General features: G+C 49.7%; 1 protein-coding gene across 3 annotated transcripts in view; it reads left to right on the top strand.

Annotated features, from left to right (window-relative positions):
* LOC147882930 (FAD/NAD(P)-binding oxidoreductase family protein) overlaps positions 1-20,369 on the top strand; it is an 80,183-nt gene that overhangs the window by 45,909 nt on the left and 13,905 nt on the right. For 2 of the 3 annotated variants that reach the window (XM_087400992.1, XM_087400993.1), the window contains exon 9: positions 2,539-3,120. The exons of the other annotated variant lie outside the window; for it this stretch is intronic. In XM_087400992.1, the coding sequence (XP_087257118.1) occupies positions 2,539-3,120 (582 nt within the window). The remainder of the gene's footprint in view (positions 1-2,538; positions 3,121-20,369) is intronic. 3 annotated transcript variants of the gene reach the window in all.

Genomic DNA, 20,369 nt, shown 5'->3' with positions numbered 1-20,369 from the left:
TATCTCCTCCTTTCGGGATCAAACAAATCTACCCCTTGCTTAGGGACCGAGGGAGGGAGCCCGTGTAAAATCTCCTGACAAGCTAGTCAGAAAGGGGTGGAGATGATCTCTCAGAAGTTCTGGAAGAAGGCCGGAGTCAAGCCATCCTCGCCAAGACACTTCTAGGTCGGGAGAGCCTTGAGGGCTTCCAAGAGCTCCTCATCCGTGAAAGGCTCCTCCAGACTGCTGCACAAATCCTGCGAGACTACCGTCGGAACGTGATCCCAAACTATCTCCCGGGCCACAAGACCAGCTGAAGTCATCCTCTCTGTCTAAAAGAGCTGGCTGTAAAAACTTGTGGTCAGGTCTAAAATCTCGTGCGGGTGAGTGTGCATGATGCCTTGCAGATCTCAAAGACACTGCAGCTGCGTGCCTGTAGATCATGGCCCAATGGTATGAAAAAATTGCTTCGTCATCTTGTCCCCTTGCTGTACCCATCGGGCCCGAGAAGAATGATAGGAGAACTCAACCCGTCGAATCTCCGTGTCTTGAAGCTCAAGGCGAAGCGCTCTCAAACCTGTCCCTAAGCCACTGAGATCCTGGGTCCTGCTCCCTGAGCTGCTCTATGGAGGTGAGGTCTCTCCTCAGTGCCCGTTCGCGCTCCCGAAGAGTCCTCCTCCTCCTGAGGGCATAAGCCTGCAACTCCTAAGTGCTCCTCTGGATCGCATTGGCCACCCATGAAGCCCAGCCTTGGTACGGTGCCGTCTCTGACTACTGCTTAATCCTTGCCATGACCTGCTGAATCTCCTCGTCCTAGAGGAGGTCCTATGGAAGGCGGACCCTCTTTTGGGGAAGACCTCTGCGGGGCTGCTCTAAGTGAAGTACTACTGGAGAGAGGTTTGACATCGTGGTACCTGCTAGAATCCCGGTAGAGCTGCCTCTGTGTAGTGCCCAGTCCCCAACGTAGAAGCGGTCTAGCCTCTCAAGCAGTCCATCATGTCTCCTCTGTTCGAAAGAGAAGAGGAGGCTGCTAGGTATCCTGCTGAAATCTGGCTCTCGCCATCGGTCTGTGCCACTAATCATGAAAATGAATTGCTCCCAGGTGCTCCGCTCTACTGTTGCCATCTCAGAGAAGGCGGCGCCGCCCTATTTGTCCTCCCCAAGCTCTAGGTTGTTGAAGTCCCCTCCAATAATCCAGGAATCTACATCTCGAAGACACTCTGAAAGCCTTCTCCAAAAGGCCTGACGGTGTTGTCTGCACACTGGGGCATACATGTTCAGGATCCCAATCTTGGACTCTTCCATTCAAACTGCCTGTCCTGGGATAAGCTTGCCCTGATCATAGACCTCTGGAGCCACTGTCTGTGAGACTGAGATGCAAACCCCTCCGCTTCGTCCTACTGTAGGGGACCACACCTCCAAACCTCTCCCTGGGAGGAGGTGGTGTCGCCGTCTAATGTTTGATGCTGAGAACATATGCTCTTGAATCAAAAGGATGTCCACTGTCCACCCTACCATTGCCCTCTGCAACTCTTGTCGAAGGATCAGGTACTGCGGTTGACTACGAGCACGGTCGTGGAGCCCGTGCACGTTCCAACTCACTATAGTGGAGAAAACATTATGGACAGAGAGTCTGCTACGCTCGAGGTGGAGCACGCGGACTCAGGGTTCTAGAAGAGACTAACAGATAGAGAAGGACCTTTGGTAAGATCAGAGGACCACATCATTGGTGGGACTCTGAATCTATCTCTTTTGTTGTGTCCATAGCTTTGGACGGGAATTTATTATTTTGGTGGATTCTATATCTGGCTATGTCTACTCTGTATTTCCTGATCTGCACATCTATGTGATGCACATTAAGTAAAGAAGTTTGTGATTCCACACCCCACACACATAGTGTGAGCTCTTGGGCTATTCTATCAGTCTTCCGCTGTGCGTACCCTTTGTTGGTTGATTTCTAACACTAAGAGCGAAGATGTGATCCTTTGTTTGAGCTGGGTTAGGGTGAGCTCTTCAGCTTGTTTGTTTGTCTAAAAATCTTGACTCTTGCTTTCCTCTCTCTGAAATAAACCCGCACTTGTGTTCCCTTTTGAGTGATACAACTTATATCATTTTCATCCCATTCAACTTGAGGTATTTTCTTCTTGCGGCATATGATTTTTTCGTATTGTGTGTATCGCTCTTCATCACTAAGGCAGCCCTCTTGCAGCCCCCCAATGTGTAAGATTGTTTCGTTGGTCATTCTATTCTCCTGCTCCTTTACTTCTGCATAAAGGTCAGCTTTAACCCCCCAGGTTGGGCTAGGGGTTCTGGGCTAGGGGTTCAGCCCAACATGGGGTGGTGTAACTGTGAGCTGAAAGCTTGGTGGAAAGAAAAAAGGAAGCTGCTGGCGGCCATTGGTGCAGGAGCTACTACACACGCGCAGAGAGAGAGAGAGAGAGAGAGAGAGAGAGAGAGAGAGAGAGAGCCACGTACCCGCCCCCTTCCCCTTCTACAGCCCCACCCACCTACACACATATATTGGGTACGAGCTTATATAGGGACTAATTTTCTTGTCAGGTTGGAGCAGATGGAGCTAATTCTAAAGTTAGAACAATGGTAGGATTGCAGACTTTAAAGTGGGAATATAAACAGCAAGCGCTTATTTGCACTGTTGAGACTGATACAGCTCATGCGACTGCATGGCAGCGATTTCTGCCAACTGGTCCTCTTGCTATTCTTCCTATGGGGGGCATTTTCAGCAACATAGTGTGGTCGACTAGTCCTGAACAAGCCATTGGACTGAAGAATATGAAGGATGAAGACTTTGTTGCAGCAATCAATCAAGCTCTTGTGGAAGACTTTGGTCCTTTTCCTTCCTCCACCAGATTTGAACCACTTTGGGATGGTGTAACTTCGTCATGTTCTGAGCCATTCGAAGCTCCTCCCCGAATAACTAAATGCTTATCTGAGAGGTCATCTTTTTCTTTATCTCTTGGTCATGCTTACAAATATATATCCCCCCGTGTGGTCTTAGCAGGAGATGCAGCCCATACTGTGCACCCATTAGCGGGACAAGGGGTAAATCTGGGGTTCGGTGATGCAGCATCATTGGTCAATGTTCTAAATGCAGGCATCGAGCTTGGTGCAGACATAGGGGAGGTATGATGCTCCTGCTTAGACTGAACTCAAGTAAATTGTTTAGACTCTTAGATTGCACACGGTCATATGCATCATGTGAGAGAATTCACCATGCATGTAATGCACAACAGTGGAAGCAATCTTTAACAAAGAATAGTTCACACATGAGAGAGAGAGAGAGAGAGAGAGAGAGAGACAGAATGCAGATCAATAGAAAGGCAGCCCAATCAGGATGAAAACTGAAGCTCCACCACAGATGTAATTTTTGGAACTCACCCTCTCTTCTCTACTTGATGTCAGTAGCCTTCCGTGCACAGCTTCAAGACAGGAGGTGAAGGAATAATGTGCCACACTTGTATAGTGCTTGAACACTCTTGCCAACTTCTGAGAGGGAAGTGAAGAGACCGTGTGGAGGTCCAACCCCCACTATGTAGCCCAAGCAATGGGCAGGCTGGCTGACCAGCCCTTAACTAAAACTGACATGGGGCTGACATGTAAACGACCTTTAGCTAACTTGTAGCCAACTTGCCATGTGACATCAGTGCAACATCATCAGCCGACATCTGCCAGTCATCTGCTGCCCTTTGCCAGTGCTTGACATGTGGCTGTTGCGATGTCACCTGTTAACAGTCCATATGGCTGTTTTGCCATGTCAGCAGGTCGCTGCGATGCCACGTCAGCATCCATACTGTTACATAGAGTCTTAGAATACAAAAGATTAATCTCTTTGTTGATGATCTTTAGCTTGGTTCGAGCCTGAAATATCTGCACTGGCTAGGCAACTATGGTTGTCATAGTGTAGGATGATCGAATCATCCTATCTTGAACACATGTCATCTAGGATCCACTTGAGCCATATTGCTTTGCAAGTCACAATGCCAAGCATACTCTGTCCCCATTGAAGAGACTGCAACTGTAGGTTGCTTCTTGCTCAGCCATGAGACAACTACAGGCTTGCACAAAACAATACCCAGAAGTAGACCCCCAGGTGTCTACATCTCGTTCATAGTCGAGTCAGAAACCATTGAAAATGTCATTTGAGCTATATCTGATGGCATATTCTTTAGTACCTTTGATGTGCTCGAGAACTTGTATCGCAGCAAGCCATTGATTCTCCATTGGCTCCATCAAGAGTTGACTCAGCAACCCAATCGCATAACTGATGTCGGGGCTCATATTTAAGAGTTAGATGAGGCTGCCTATGAACCTCCAGTATTTTATGGTGTCCACCAGTGGAGACAAGTATTTTTTGTACAAGATTTGCATTCACCGCCCTTGGAGTCGTTACAGGTTTGCGTTCTTTCATTTTGTAAGCCCTATCTTGTTGTAGTAAAAGCACTTGACCTTGTTTTCTTCTTTATATAAAGAAGGCGACGGACAGAAGTAGAGAAGAGGGGGAAGGATAGCAAGGGATAGTGAACGGAAGAGAGAGAGAGAGAGAGAGAGAGAGTTGTATTAACGTCTTCAGGAGGGCTCGGGGGCCTTTGAGACAAAGTACAATCAGCAGAAATAACTCGTACAAGCCACTATGGGCTGAAGCAGAGGGCTCGCTAAGGCTCTTGTTGAGTGCTAAGTTAAGCTAATAATCTCAAAGTCTCAAAAAAAGCAAGAACTCAGAGAGACTCTCAAGAGACTCCATAAGGTAGTGCAAAAGCTCCGAAGACGCATCTAGGAGTCGTGGTAGCCCTCCGATGAGACGCAAAGATGTCACGTATCTGTAGCTGCCGAGCTGTCTCTTGTCGTGGCAGGGGGCTTGGTCTCTTGGATCTCTGTATCCAATGGGCCATATCAATGTTGACACCTCAGGTAGGTCGGTTTCCTTTGAGTAGAGCAGTGATGGGCTGGACCTCTATCGTGCGCGCTCTGGTCATCCTCGATGTCACATGCTCAACCGCTCTGCGTTGTCTCTTTCCACCCTATCCATGCTGCCCTCATGCTGGCTATCTCCTCCTCTATTCCAATGTGTCCCGGGGCTGACTCGAAGGCATATAAATTGGTGACGTGTCTCTACGCTCGGTTGGTGCCCTATGGTATTGTCATGTCTTGCTATCTGATCTGGTGTAGTAGGGTCTCTCTGCGTCGCCACATCTCCATCAGAAAGAGGCCACCACGCACGTAGCCGTGGAAATGGATCAAGCGGGACAGTGGTCTGAACCCGTGTCCCTCCTGAAAGAAACAATGGTATTGTCCTCGGATCTCAAGCAGGGCAAATACATAAGAAATGCTTCTCCGTCTCCACCGCCGCCAATGGGCATAGCTTGCAAACTTGCCGCTCTCTAGGTGGCCCTACGGCCCTCCCTGCCTTGATCCTCAGTTGGTGAGATGAGACCCGCAGTTGTCCTATGTCAATCCTCAGTGAATGGGTAACCTTCACAACACAAATGCTCCAAAACAGGTTGGAATGCACAAGGAAGGACCTTAGCTCTCCTCTGATACCATTGTTAGGTTGTTGGGAAGCAATGGAGCTGAGAAACTGAGCTTGGAAGCTGAAAAAACAAGTTGTGTAAGTTTTTGCAGGAGCACGAGAATATAAGAAAAGCATAAGTGATGTGATGGTACATCACTTTTAGGTCTAGCGGTAAAATCCTAGCCCGGTCAACTGATGGGGCTAGACCTACATGGTACATCAATTTTAGGTCTAGCCCTAGCCTACTCAACCCATGGGGCAACTTTTTAAGTTATAAGGTTGACTTTATGCTAATGAACCAATAGTGCACAATTGCTCACTAGCACACTAGCACACACACTAGCCTACCTAGGCCATACGAGGGGCTAAAATACCTATCACATTAAAGACATCATCATCAAAAGGCTTCACTATTACTCCTTTTTTGGGGCAATAAATATATTTTCATCATCATTGCATGCAAGGAATGCTTTATATGTGTGTTTATCCAAATATGAGAAGCATTGTTATTACAAAATATTTGGGTTTCTCCATGCACGAGCAAGTGCACACTCACCCCACTGAATAAATGAAACATTTACAAAGGACAGAGATATTACTCACGTTGAACACGAAGTCAAATCTATGTGATGCCATTCGTCGTCAACGCTCTAATTCTTTGCATTTTGCAGACAATGGTCTCCTATGTTTCTTGATTTGTTTGTTTATTTTTGCTAAATCACCTTCTTCCTTCTTTATTTCTTGTTATCTTTTCCTTTTGGTTTTTTTGACGTATTTTAGTAAGCACTGGGTTGCCCAGGACCGCGGGTCTTTAGAAACCCAGTATAGTTGCTTATGCTTGGGCACTGATGACGACATAAACATTGCTTTGCTTGCTAGGTTTCCAAAAAAATTCTATAGCTCATTTTCTTCTCTTTCGCTTCCTTTTTTTTTTTCATTGTAGAAATTTGGATTTTAGAAAAAAAATAATTATGAATTTGTATGATTGGATATATTTTAGTCTTACAAAGATATATATGGCTGACAGAGGGAGGACACGCGTTTCAGATTGATGAGATCTCTCCAGCCTACCAGATACAGGGTCAGAGCATAAAGAATTCTGGTATGTCTTTAAAGAAATAGTGCAAGCTCGACTGCTCCTGCGAGCCCTCCTCCCCCTCGCCGTAGCCTCTACCTCCCTACCTCCCCTCCGCCTCACCTTACGCCCTCGCCTTGCGCCCCTCGCCCCTCGCCCTCGCCTTGCGTCCCTCGCCCTCGCCTCGCGTCCCTCGCCCCTCGCCTTGCGCCCTTCGCCCTGCGCCCTCGCCCCTCGCCACCACGCCCTCGCCTCCGCCACCACGCCCTCCGCCCCTCGCCACCACGCCCTCCGCCCGTCGCCCTTCGCCCTCACCTTCGACCACCGCCCTCGCCACGCTCTTGCCCCGCCCTCGCCTTCACCCTTCGCCCTCACCTTCGCCTCGCCATTGCCTTCGCCTTCGCCCTCGTCTTCGCCCTCGCCTTGCCCCCGCCTTCGCCCTCGCCCTCGCCACGCCCTCACCTCGCCCCCCCGCCCTATACCCGCCGCCTTGCTTCACCTCGCCATCGCCTCCTCTTCTTCCGCCCCGCCTCGCCTCGCCTCGCCTCGCCTTATCCTCCTCCGTCACACCCAGGCTCCATCCCTCGTCTAACTCCCCCCCTTTTTGGTGGCAGCCTCTTCCTCATCGGAGTTCTCGCAGTTTGTCTTGGCGGTATGGCGGCTCCCTGCCCGGAATCGGAGGCCCAGTCGGACCCTCCCTCTCCACGTGATCTTGACAGAGCAACAGTCGTCTCGGGTACAACAGGTTGCCAATGACTTTGCCCACACTTCAGTCTATGGCAGAGTCATTGGACACTCTCCCTCCATACCAGCCATCAGGGATTGGCTTCAATCCACTCTTATGCTAGAGGACAGCCACATCGAGGAGGTGGCCCTTATGGGAAGGGGCATCTTCTGGCTTAAACTCTCCACTGCGAAAGCTACGAGCAACCTGATTGCTGGTTCCCCCACATCTGTGGATGGAAAGATTATCATGATAGTCCCTTGGTACCGAGGATTCAGCGCAACGGACTTTGATGCTCGTTTCCGCATACCTCGCCACCCAGTGACGCTAGTTTTTCTAGGCCTTGCTACTGAGTTGCGGCCGATAGTCAGGGACCTGGGTTCCCACTTTGGTTGGGTGATGCATGACACTTTCGTCGACGCGGTTGCTGCGGCAGGAGCTCCCAGAGTCCGTGTGGCTGTGGCAGATCCTGCGTCCCTCCCTGCAGTGATTAAGATTGTGACAGATGCTGGCAGCATTACTCAGAGCATGGTAGTCACAGGACAGCCAGGCCAGTGCCTGAGGTGTCATGGCTTTGGGCACCTGGCTGCTGCTTGTCCACACTTCTCCAGCTCCTCTTGGCCCCCCCCCCCCCCACCCGGCAGCCCCCTCCCCCTCCCTCCGGGCAGCCACGTCAGGAAGAGCAGAGGCAGTCGGAGTCCGGTCCAGAGGTGGCTGGTGGCTGGACCGAGGTCAGAAGGAAAAGAGGAAAGAATAAGAAGACTTCTGACAAAGGACACAGGGGGGGTCGGTTGCTCTCTTGCAGACACGCTGATCCAAATATTGCTTTATGCAGATGACGTGGCGCTCTTGTCTTCCTCACAGCAGAGGGGCTCCAGAGACACCTTGACTCACTACAGTCCCTTTGTAAGTCTCATGATTTGAAGGTCAACCTGGGTAAAAACAAGGTTATGATCTTCAATACATCTCGAGTCGTCATGCGCCAGGAGCAATTCGCATTTGATGGGTCACCTATTGAGATAGTTTCATCATACACTTATCTTGGGGTTGTCTTTTTCGGACCCATCTTCACTATGAGACCTACAATGCAGGCACACGCTTGAGCAGCAAGGAGGCAGAGGTTACCCAGCCTGTAGCAGCACCTCAGAGACCTGACAGGCAGCCGCCCCAGGGTCCTGGGAGAGCTTCTTCTTCGTCTGCCCTCCGCAGCCTCAAGTCCCCCTCTCTTCCGATCCCCAGCTCCCTTCCACCTAGTCCCAGTCCCTACCCCAGCCGCAGTCCCCTTCTTCCGACCCGCAACAACCCCGCCTCTTTCTCTTCAGCCCCCGCCTCTTCCTCTTCAACCCTAGTCCAAGCCCCAGCCCCATCCCTCCTCCCCCGTCCCTCTCAGCTCTTCTGCAGTGTCAGCTTCATCGGTGGTTTCTTAGCTGCGTGCAGCCCCCACTCCCTCACCTCCACCCCCTCCGCTAGTCGCTTCCGTGGAGTTTGTGTCGCCTACCCCTCAGCCTCCTTCCCCTTCCTCACCCCAGGCAGGGCACCCCGAGACTGCACCACCCTTGGAGCAGTCTTCCTTGTTTGCTAGCCCGTCCCCCTCAGTTGCAGATCCTGACGGGCCTCAGCTCTAGGAGAGAGAGCTTCTTCGCGACTTCTACAGGTCCGGTCCTTGGGATTATTTGGATGTGGCCGACCTCGGGACCTTCCCAGCTTGCCTCGACATCAGTATCTTCCTGCTCCGTAAAGGAACGGATGGGAAGATCGCAGCCTTGGCCCCGAGGGACGGCCCCAGCTTTGCTTTCACTTTTCTCAGCGACAACACCGAGATTTGGACAGACGACTCGGTCTGGGAGGCTCTCAGAGAGCAGACGCACGCTCAGATTTGCTCCTGGATAGGCCCGTCGGGTGGACAGCTTCTCGAGACTCAGTGGTCCGAGGGTGACGTGCGCCTGCGGTGGCGATGCGCCGCCAAGCGTTTCAGATTGATTGTGATCTTGAGGCCCCCTCTGTCGTGGCCCCTTCCCCAGGATGTCAGAGCCTGGACTCCTCAGAAACTTCGCGCCTTCTACGGGATGACTACCTTGTGGGGGGGAAGAGAAGTGGAAGAGAGCAAGAGAGTGAGAGTGAGAGAGAGACACTCTAGTGCGGGTGTGAAGTGATAGTGAGCCACACCACAAACTCACTTATGTTTTATTAGGATTAGGTTTACCCTATGACTGTCTTAAGACAGTCATAGGTGTCCTATCTTTAATTCTTTAATTAAGGGTTGGCAATGTGCCTTTACCCCCAACAACCTCCCACCTAAAGGCCAATGTGCCTAAAGGGGAGAAAAGAATAAAAATTACAGCAATATACAGTTACTGTATACAAGACCATAAAGAAAGAATGGTCTCATCCTAATCCCATGATGTGGCGGCAATGTGCAAACCGCTCTGTAGGCAAGCTCTTAGTGAGCAAATCTGCAGGATTATCATCAGTGTGCACTTTCACAAGCTCAAGTCGCTTGTCTTCCAGTACCTCCCTGATGAAATGATATTTCACTTCTATGTGCTTGGTCTTCTGATGAAAGACCGGATTCTTTGCCAACATGATAGCACTCTGACTATCACAATGCAAAACTGGCATATCTCCTGTAATGCCCAAATCTCCCACCAGCCGAGTAAGCCATATTGCTTCCTTGCAAGCCTCAGTGGCTGCAACATATTCAGCTTCTGTGGTTGACAGTGCAACGCATTTCTGCAACCGAGACACCCATGATATAGCACCTCCTGCAAATGTGAAAATATAACCGGTAGTAGACTTCCGGTTATCCGCATTCCCTGCATAGTCTGAATCTGTAAAACCATGCACCAATGCATCCTGCCTACCATAGCATATGCACAAGTCTTTGGTACCCTTGAGATACCTCAAGACACCTTTCACTGCTTCCCAATGCCGCTTGCCTGGATTTGCCATATACCTGCTGATGACTCCCACCGCAAAAGCAATATCCGGACGAGTGGCAACCATGGCATACATCAAAGATCCAACTGCAGATGCATACGGAACCTTGGCCATTTCAGCCTTATCATCATCTGATCTTGGGCTGTCCTTACTGCTGAGTTTTAAATGTGGAGGCAACGGGGTACTAATGGACTTCCCCCCCTCCATTTTAAACCTCTGCAGTACTTTGTCAATATACTCTTTCTGTGACAGAAACAAAAGTCCCTTGGGCCTGTCACGAGTAATACGCATGCCAAGAATATGATTTGCATCACCCAAGTCTTTCATGTCAAAAGACTTATGCAGTTGTTTCTTCAAAACACTAATCTCATGCTGAGATTTACTGGCAATAAGCATGTCATCCACATATAGAATGAGTAGCATCAAACTGCCATCCTTTGCCCGTTTGGTGTACAAGCAATGATCGGTCTCACACCAATGATACCCTTGGGACTGCATGAAGGCATCAAACTTCTTGTACCATTCCCTTGGCGCCTGCTTGAGTCCATACAAGCTCCTCTTGAGCTTACACACAAGCTGTTCTTTCCCTTTAACAGCATATCCCTCTGGCTGACTCATATAGATCTCATCATGAAGATCTCCGTGAAGAAAAGCTGTCTTCACATCCATCTGACATAAATCCATGTCATCATGAGCAACAAGAGCTAACACTGCTCTCAAAGTAGTCATCTTGACTACAGGGGAAAAAATCTCATCAAAGTCAATGCCCTTTTCCTGCTTAAATCCCTTGGCAACCAATCTGGCCTTATACTGAGGTAAAGCATTTGAATCCACTTTGACTTTGTAAACCCACTTGCATGGCAAAACCTTTCTGCCTGCAGGTAGCTGCACCAAGTCCCATGTATCATTCTGAAGTAGGGAGTCCATTTCTGACTGCATGGCTTTCTCCCACTTCTTTTTCTCTGTTCTTCCCATAGCTTCCTTGAAGCTGGAAGGCTCACCACAATCAGTCAGCATGATAAAATCAGCCACATTATTGGCTCCTGGAACAAACCTGGCAGGAGGCCGTTGTGCACGGGTGCTCCTCCTCACAAAATGTTCCGGATTAGGCTGCTGTCCAGCCTGTTCTTCATGCATGACGGGTGGCTGTACCACCATATCTGGCTGTTCTACAGGCCCATCTGTTGGCACATCCAGTGGTGCATCATTGGCAAAATTATCTGGCTGATTTTCAGCCTGTATACCCTCTTGAACAGGGTGATCTGCAGCAGGCTGCTGCTGCATATAAATGGGCATTCTTTGCTGTCCAACATCATCATAAATAACCCTCCTGTATTCCACAGGTTGCACGGGTTCCTTGTGTACACTATCTTCTTTAAAGATGACATCATTGCTGCGTATAATCTTCCGTTTAACGGGATCCCATAACCTGTACCCCATTTCACCTTCGTCACCATAACCCATAAAGATGCATCTGATAGACTTTGGATCCAGTTTGGTGCGTAGATCTTTGCGTACATGAGCAAAGCACTCGCAGCCAAATACACGTAAGTGCTTATATGAGGGAGGCTTGCCAGACCACACCTCCTCTGGCACTTTCAACTCCAAAGCCTTATTTGGTGACCTGTTAATAATGTGAACTGCTGTTTGCACGGCTTCTGCCCAAAAGCCATGGGGTAATGCAGCATAAGACAACATACATCGAACCTTCTCCTGAATAGTTCGATTCATCCGCTCACTTGCACCATTTTGGGATGCATTATGAGGGGCTGTGAGTTCCTGTTTGATGCCCTTAGCTTGGCAAAACTGCACAAAAGCATGTGACACATACTCACCCCCATTATCGGATCTGAGGCATTTCAGTCTACGACCTGTCCGATTCTCAACCTGAGCGACAAACCTCTTGAAAGCATCTAAGGCATCTCCCTTATGCTTCAAGAAATAGACCCACACCTTACGTGTGGCATCATCAATGAAAGTAATAAAATATTTTGCACCCCCTAGTGATAACTCTGGCATCTCACACAAATCAGTGTGCACTAGATCAAGTGGTGCTCTATTCTGGGGAGATCTCCTCTTATGAGGAGTCACAGAATGCTTGCCAAAAATACAATGATCACAAGTAGGCAAATCTGAAAAAGAAAGAGGCGGCAGATAACCCAAACGTGACAGTTCTTGCATTCCTTTCACAGACATGTGTCCCAACCGGCTATGCCACAATGAAACCCTTGGCAGCTCGGTTATGGCAACAACATGATTACCCACACTGGAAACATAAAGAGGGTACAAGGTATCACTCTTAAAACCCTCAGCCACTACAGTCTGGCCATCAGTAATCACCCATTTGGAATCCCCAAATGTGGTGTGGTAACCACTGTCATCTAATAAGCCAGTGCTAATCAGATTTTTCTTGATTTGCGGCACATGGCGAACGCCATCAAGCATAAATGACTGTCCATCAGGAAGTACTATCTGTATACTGCCAATCCCTGCAATCTGACATGCATAGTTGTTCCCAAGATGAACAACTCCATGAGTACTTGTGTAGGAAGTAAACCACTCCCTATGAGGAGTAACATGAAAAGAGGCACCTGAATCCAAGAGCCAGGTGTGCATGTCATGGCCATCAATAACCAAAGCATGTGCCATTACAGCAGAAGAGCATAAAACATCATGTATGTCACTGTCACTGTCCTCTGCTGCAACATTCACTGCATCCAAGTCATCTGCCTTGGCCTTGCCTTTGCCTTTGCTTGCATTTCCTGCATCCTTTGTTTCAGCCTTCTTGGCTTTCTGATCCCATATGAACTTGAAGCACTTCGACTTCACATGTCCCTTCTTGCCACAATAAAAGCATTCAATGTCCTTTTTGCCACGGGACTGACTGCGGGATTTGGACTTACTAGCAGATCTCCCCTTCTGCTGAGTCCTGCCTCTGTCCTGTACCTGCAAAGCATTTGAAGACTTGCTGCCCGCATTATTCTTCCTGCTCATCTCCTCCATAAGGAGAGAGCTCTCTACATCAGCATAAATAAGAGTGGCATTTGAGTTTGACAGGGTGGTCTTGAAAGTGTCCCAACTCTCAGGGAGGGTACACAGCAAGAAAGTAGCCTTGAACTCCTCATCAAGGTTCAACCCCTGTGCAATCAGCTGTGTAAAGATAGCATTGAACTCACTCAAGTGTGGGGTCATAGCTGTACCTTCCTTCATGCGAAGATCAACCAGCTTCTTCAGCCAATAAACCTTACTGGCTGAGCTCTTTTGGGCATATAATTCTTCTAGTCTTTGCCATAGACCATAAGAGGTCTTTTCAGCCTGTACATTGAACACAAGAGTGTCTGAAATAGTGAGCATGATAGCTGCCCTCGCGGACAAATCAAGCTCTTCCCAGTCATCAGCTGCCATATCAGATGGCTTGACACCCTTTACCCTTATGGGCTTAGCAATCTTCTTTAACAGAAGTACATTCAAGCACTGTTCTGCCCATAATGCATAGTTATGTGCTCCTTCCAGTTTCTTTATGTTCAGAATTGAAGAATCACCTCCTCCTGATGCCATATCAGATGAGGAAAGTACCTGACTCCCTGGAAGTAAAAAGACTGAATAAAAGTTCTGATTTCTCAGAAAAGCCTGCGACAGAATTTACTAATTATCTGTAACAAACGAACTATGACGCATACTCCCTCCCCCTCCTAAGGGGCTATCTAAATTTCTATTCAAGAGCCAGAAGCACTCTCAATGGTGCTGTTTTTACTGTCAGTAAAATCTGCAGCAAAACAGTAAATGTCCCTGCAAATACTGTACCTTCTGACAAACTGTTCTGAGCTCAAAAAGGCATAAAAAACAGTGATTTCAGACTGCTGTTGCTGCTCAACAAGTGCTTAACAGTGCACAATCATCTGACAAAACCACCAACACTGCTGTAAACACTGCTGTACTGACTGTACTGATCACTTCTCCCACCTCAGATGAGGTATGGCACTGAGTTAAATTGCAGAAACCACTTGACAAACACCCCAAAAAACAGTAAATGACCCTTCAGCCTGTCACAAAACCTGCAACAGTAAATGGGATAAATCCCAAGCAATCACCCTTACACCAAGGGAAGAAAATGCATCTGAAGATCTCTGTCAGTAACCGAAGTGCTATCAAACAAAGTCTGGGCAAAAGCCCCTTGATCTGACACCTGAATCAAGTGGAGAACACCTCAACACTGAGGTAGCATGCAATATGAAATCTCTCTGACACTTGTACCTGACAATGTGCAATGCATAGACTGCCCCTGTGTACTCAGTAACAACACAAATCACAACGTACAAACACCAAGAAGAAAATCTTTTGAGCAGTGTCAACGATGGGCAGTTAGGGACCGAGTAAACTCGATGCGCCCTGACCAAGCGTGGCTCAACTGAGATTTTCAAAGTGCGTACAAAGAATGTGACCTGCAACAAATGTCACCAAATGCACTGCGGAAACAAAGCAAATGTGTGCTCCCTGGCTACACACTGCCTCAAGGCATATACTGCAAACACATCCAGGCAAAAGCCCTTTGAAATGGTCACCCAAAACTGAGAATTGCACTCAGTAAATGCATAGAAGCTTCTGCAAAACAAGCATCTGACCTTCCTGAATGATAAGTAACTGCACAAACACCACCACTGTGGCACAAGTCACCCTAAGCGTGAGTGACACGAGAGTACCTGATGTACCTCAACAAATGCACAGTATACTGCTAGAATGCTTCAGGAATATTCCTCTTCCAATCACAAAATGTGCTGTACTTTTCAGTACCTGCTGTACTTTTGTCCCTGCAGAGTACCTGTGTACTATCGGTGCACGCTTCCCCCAAAAAGTCGAGATTTTTGCAGCAAAAAAAAATTTGCTGTACTTCTGTGCCCTGCTGTCGACGCCAACCATACTGTACCTGCAGGTGGATGAAGGACCGTCGTCCGTACAGTTGTACGGCAGTCCGTATGGCTGTACGGACAGTCCGTACGGCTACTGCTGTGGAATAGCTGCGCCGAGCAGCTGTGGAGCTGCCTAATACAGTATCGCAAATCGACGACACCCTGATCTGCTGCCCCTGTGCCCACACAATGCCTCGAAAGGCTTAGCAGCTAGTAGCAGCTGCTATGCAGCTGCTGGCTGCTAGCTGGATACGGCGCCTCGAGCTGCAGCTAGCAGCTCCTGTGCACGGAGACCCGCGACCAGCGACCACCACCGTGACCACGCCCGTGACGTTGATCTGACCCGCGCCCGCGCTGTCGCCGCCGCCTGCGCATTGTACGTCGCAGTCCGTCCGTACAGTCGTACGGACGACGTACGGCCGTACGGATCTGGCCGTATGTCCGTACGGAAAGGAGTAGACAAGGAAGGGGGGGCTTGGGAGAGGAGGCTCTGATACCAGTTGTGGGGGGGAAGAGAAGTGGAAGAGAGCAAGAGAGTGAGAGTGAGAGAGAGACACTCTAGTGCGGGTGTGAAGTGATAGTGAGCCACACCACAAACTCACTTATGTTTTATTAGGATTAGGTTTACCCTATGACTGTCTTAAGACAGTCATAGGTGTCCTATCTTTAATTCTTTAATTAAGGGTTGGCAATGTGCCTTTACCCCCAACATACCTCAGAGATCTCGAGTTAGCTTGAGAAAGCGTTTGTCCATGGTACCAAAGGCCTCACGCCTTTGCTAAAAGTTTTGAAGAACGGGCAGGATGACCCCGCCTCCCCCTCCAAACCCTCACAAAAGCGTCAGCGCCTTCATTCCGAAATACCAGCCTCTTCATCGACCTCAGCCGCGAGCAAACAGTTGTTCGCAGCCTACCAGTCCTCATCATGAGCTTACACCTTGTCTCCTAGAACGTGAACGGGTTTCATTCTTCTGGCACCCGTGGTCCTAGGAAGCTCATCTTGAGACAGGAACTTCAACCAGCAGTGATTGGTCGCTTGGATTTACTCTTGCTCTAGGAGCATAAGCTTTCAGTGGCTCATACTCGTAGCTGCGGGAAGATCCTCCCTGGACGCTCTCACACTTATTGGGAGCCCTCGATCGGTGCACAGGGGAGGAGTGGCGGTGTCTGCACTTCCGTTTGCGAGTCGTTTTCCCAGGGAGTTTTTGGCCATGGTACGTTGATCCCAGGCCGTGCACTTTGGGTTGGCCTAGAGTTGGAGGGCTCAAAAATAGGAATCCTCAACATCTATGCACCCACGGACCTCCGACGCAGAGCCATCTTCTGGAGGACACTCACAGAAATTCTCCCAGACATGGATTCGTGGATTGTTGGAGGTGACTTCAACAATCTGGAGACTTTGGAGGACCAGCAGGGCAGAGGGCAGAGGGCCAGAGTTTACAGGTATAGCTCAGGCAGAGCAGTCTGCTTGGGACTCCTTTCTCTTCGTGACAGGAGGTAGGGACAGCTGGAGAGACCCGTCCTTCCGTCGATGGCACAGGAGCTTGGACTTCTCGTGGGGCTTCCGCAGGGAAAAGGGCAAACTCCTGGAGAGACTGGACAGATTTTATGTCAGTGATTGGGCCATCAGCAGAGGTGGTCAGGTGGGTGTAGTGCCAGGGACAACGCTCTCCGACCACGCGCCAGTGCTCTTATCACTAGACTCGGCAGCTCAATCCCTTCCTCCCCGTTCGTGCAGGATCCCTGATTCCATCTTCTCTAGGGAGGAGGTGCGCAGTAGTATCGGTAGCCTTTGGGACAGAGATTGGGGCGAGTGCGTGGATCTGGTAGAGTCGGTGGTGCAGGCTTTGCAGGAGTCCAGCCAGATTTGCCAGCTCGCAGCCCTTCAGGTTCGCCAGGAGTGGTGGGGCAGAGAGAGAGCTCTTCATAGGGACCTCGCCTCCATTCAGCGACTCCAGCAGGCAGCTCCGGGTTCGGAGGAGCTTCGGATCCAGGCCCTTTGAGCCAGAGCCCTTCTTGAGGAGACTCTCCAGCGTCGCTCAGAGTTTTCTTATCACGCCTCCCTCTCCTACTGGGCTCGGAAGGGCGACCGGATGAGCAAAGAGTTCTTCAGGACGCATGGCCAGAGGGCAGCAGGTGACCAGCTCTGGAGTCTTAGGACAGCGGAGGGGCACATCATTACCGACCAGGAAGAGGTCTTGGGGTTGGCTACTGACTTCTACAGGACTCTTTTCCAGCAGGAGCAGCTTGCCCCCCGTACTAGACGTTCCCGCGAGGAGGTATGGAGGCACATTCCGGCCCTTGTTTAGCCCAGCATGCAGACGACGCTGATGGCACCGTTCACCACTGTTGAGATGCAGGAGGCCTTGATGGCCATCGATGGGTAGAAATCCCCTGGCGAGGATGGGCTTTCTCGCGCTTTCTTCACCTCTTTCTGGGATCAGATCCATCAGCCCCTCCTAGCAGCCCTCTAGAGGATTTTCAGCAGCGGAGATATGCCAGAGAGCCTCTCTTCGGGATTGATTTGCCTCATCCCGAAGGGAGGAGATCGACAGGAGATCCGTCAGTGGCGCTCGATCACTCTCCTCACCACTGCCTATAAAATCCTTGCCAAGATGATCAGCGCCAGAGTTCGGCCACTACTTCGTGACCTCATTCATGACACTCAGACAGGCTTTGTCCAGGATCGCAGTATCTTGGATAATATCTTCACCTTCTCAGAGGCGACGGAGTGGGCTCAGCACAGCGGGTCGCACTTAGCCATCCTACTTCTCGACTTTGAGAAGGCCTACGATCGAGTGGACTGGTCCTTCCTGGAGGGTACTTTGGAGAGACTTGGATTCCCAGTAGGATGGATTCAGGGTATCTCAGCGTTATACAGGACAGCTTCCAGCAGGGTCATCATCGGCGGCAGGATGGGAGAGCGATTTCGATTGGAGAGATCTGTGCGTCAGGGTTGTCCCCTCGCTCCTTACCTGTTTCTCTTCTTCGCCGAGGCGATGACATACTATCTTCAAGCGAGGTCGACAGGGATCCAGGGTGTTCGCCTTCCCATCAGGGAGGACACGGAGCTCCTGGACTCGGAGTATGCAGATGACACAGCGCTGTATGTTCAGGATGATGAGATGATGCTGGAGAGGGTGAGGCTGGCCTTAGAGGTCTTCTGCTCGGCAGCTGGTGCGAAAATCAATTGGAACAAATCAGTTGGTTTTCTCACAAACCCTGGGGCATGCTCACAGTGGGGGAGGTTTTTGGGCTTCAGATGGATCCCGCGGGGGCAAACTACTAGATATCTCGGCTTTCAAGTCGGCCTGGACATCACGCCAGCATAGCAGTTTCTCCCGGTGCTAGATTCCATACGACGGAAGCTGGCTTTCTGGAGCACTGCTAAGCTCTCTCTTGCAGGTCGTGCTCTTGTAGTCAACCAAGTTCTCCTGGCCACGGCTTGGTATGTGGCCTCTTGTTGGTGCTTCTCGAGATCCTGCGTGGCACAGCTCAAGAGGATGGTCCGGAATTTCCTGTGGTCTGGGGGGGATGGTCTTAGAGATACCAGAGCCAGGGTAGCCTGGCAGACAGTCATTCTTCCGCAGGCTGAGGGTGGCTTGGGGGTCATAGATCGTGAGCTTCAGAGTCAGGCCCTGTTGGGCAAGTTAGTTATCCGCGGTTTGACCTCGGGGGTGTTGAGATATGGTGCCATGAGCACATAGATTAAAGGTCAAAGGTATGGTATAGGAAAGAATTAAAGTAGCCACCCTAGGATGTGGACTACAAGATGTGGAGATGTGGATTGAGGATATCCACAAGGAGAGATGTGGATGAGAGGATCCCACATGGTTTGACTATTCTAAAGGCTCTCTCTATATAAGAAGCCTATCATGTATTGTTGATCATATAGATTGAGTGTTTCATACTTCCTTTCTCTCTCATGGAGTTTCTTCTATGGTTTGATCCTCCGTGATCTTTATGCTCATTGAGTGATAGATTAGGCTAAGTACGTTCCGCACTTTGTCATGGTATCAGAGCATAGGTTTAGCTCTCCTAGTTTAGCTCATTAGTAGTTCACTAGGATTGCTCCCATTCCTAGATTAGTTTTAGAATGGAAGATTAGTTTTTGAGAGTTCTTCATTTAGAGAGTTCAGTTAATTGTGAGCTTGAGTGTTCCTTGCTTAGAGAGAGAGAGAGAGAGAGAGAGAGAATCAGTGGCGACCTCCTGCTTTATTACATGCCATACCCTACACATCTGCATAAACCGAATTTCTGCAGCAACTATGATAGCCTAAGCAACTCCAAAGCTTCAACAATGAATGGCTCAACAAATCCTCCACCGCTGCTTGCTATGACGCCTTGAGCTTTGGCTCTAACAGAATCCGTTGTCGCAATCGAGCTCGCATCAAGCTCCAATTTTGGCTCATTCCTCTACTACAAGGGCCTCCAGCGCTCCTGTAACGGCTGTCCACGCTCAACAACTCCTATGCTTACATGTACCTGCTGTAGGCAAACAAGCAGCAGTGGACGCAACAAAATTGTCTGCAATCAATCACGTTCCACGACAGCCAAGTGACACTCCAAGCGCTAGAGCAAGCAACACACCTAGGGAGCAAAAGAGCAACTCGGCAGCAGCGAGTCCGAGGACAAGTGACGCCTCTAGCCAGCATCCCGACTCCAGCAAACGGAACGGCTAGACTGCCATGGCTCCTCTACAACCTCCAGCCTCATCTGCCTCCAGCCGGCTTTGTATACAGCATGAGCGAAAGATGTTGTACCGTCGGCCTTAATGGAAGCCTCTCCAACGAGTAGCTCTAGCAACGACACAACAACAAGCTCCAAAGCCAATGTCTGTGAACCCTCATGCACAAGCTTACTTTCGATGAAAGCTATGTTCTGCGATGGAGCCACAGGCCAGGCTTCTGCCCGAACTCTTCTTGCGTGATCCAGACTGGACGATGAAGTGTGATCATGATTCAAGCTCTCGCTAAGGGGACGACGAGGGCAAGGAAGCTGCAGCCAGTAGAGTTTACAATGATGAAGAAGCTAGGCGACGAGGCGCAGGTGGTGCGACAGGGAGACAGAGGGCCTTCTTTAGCTCCACAAATGTTTTCTCCACAAAACCTTAGGACACGTGGCAATTCCACGTGGCAAAATAAGGTTAGGTTAGGTGCATTTAACCCATGGTTCAAAGGCTTGGTCAGTTTGTTGCCACGTGGCAGATAGATTCTAACCT

The sequence above is a fragment of the Dipteris shenzhenensis genome, chromosome 29, assembly GCF_047967505.1.
Source record: "Dipteris shenzhenensis isolate YYH24624 ecotype China chromosome 29, Dip_SZ_1.0, whole genome shotgun sequence".
NCBI lineage: Eukaryota > Viridiplantae > Streptophyta > Polypodiopsida > Gleicheniales > Dipteridaceae > Dipteris > Dipteris shenzhenensis.
This window is presented reverse-complemented; position numbering and strand designations above follow the sequence as displayed.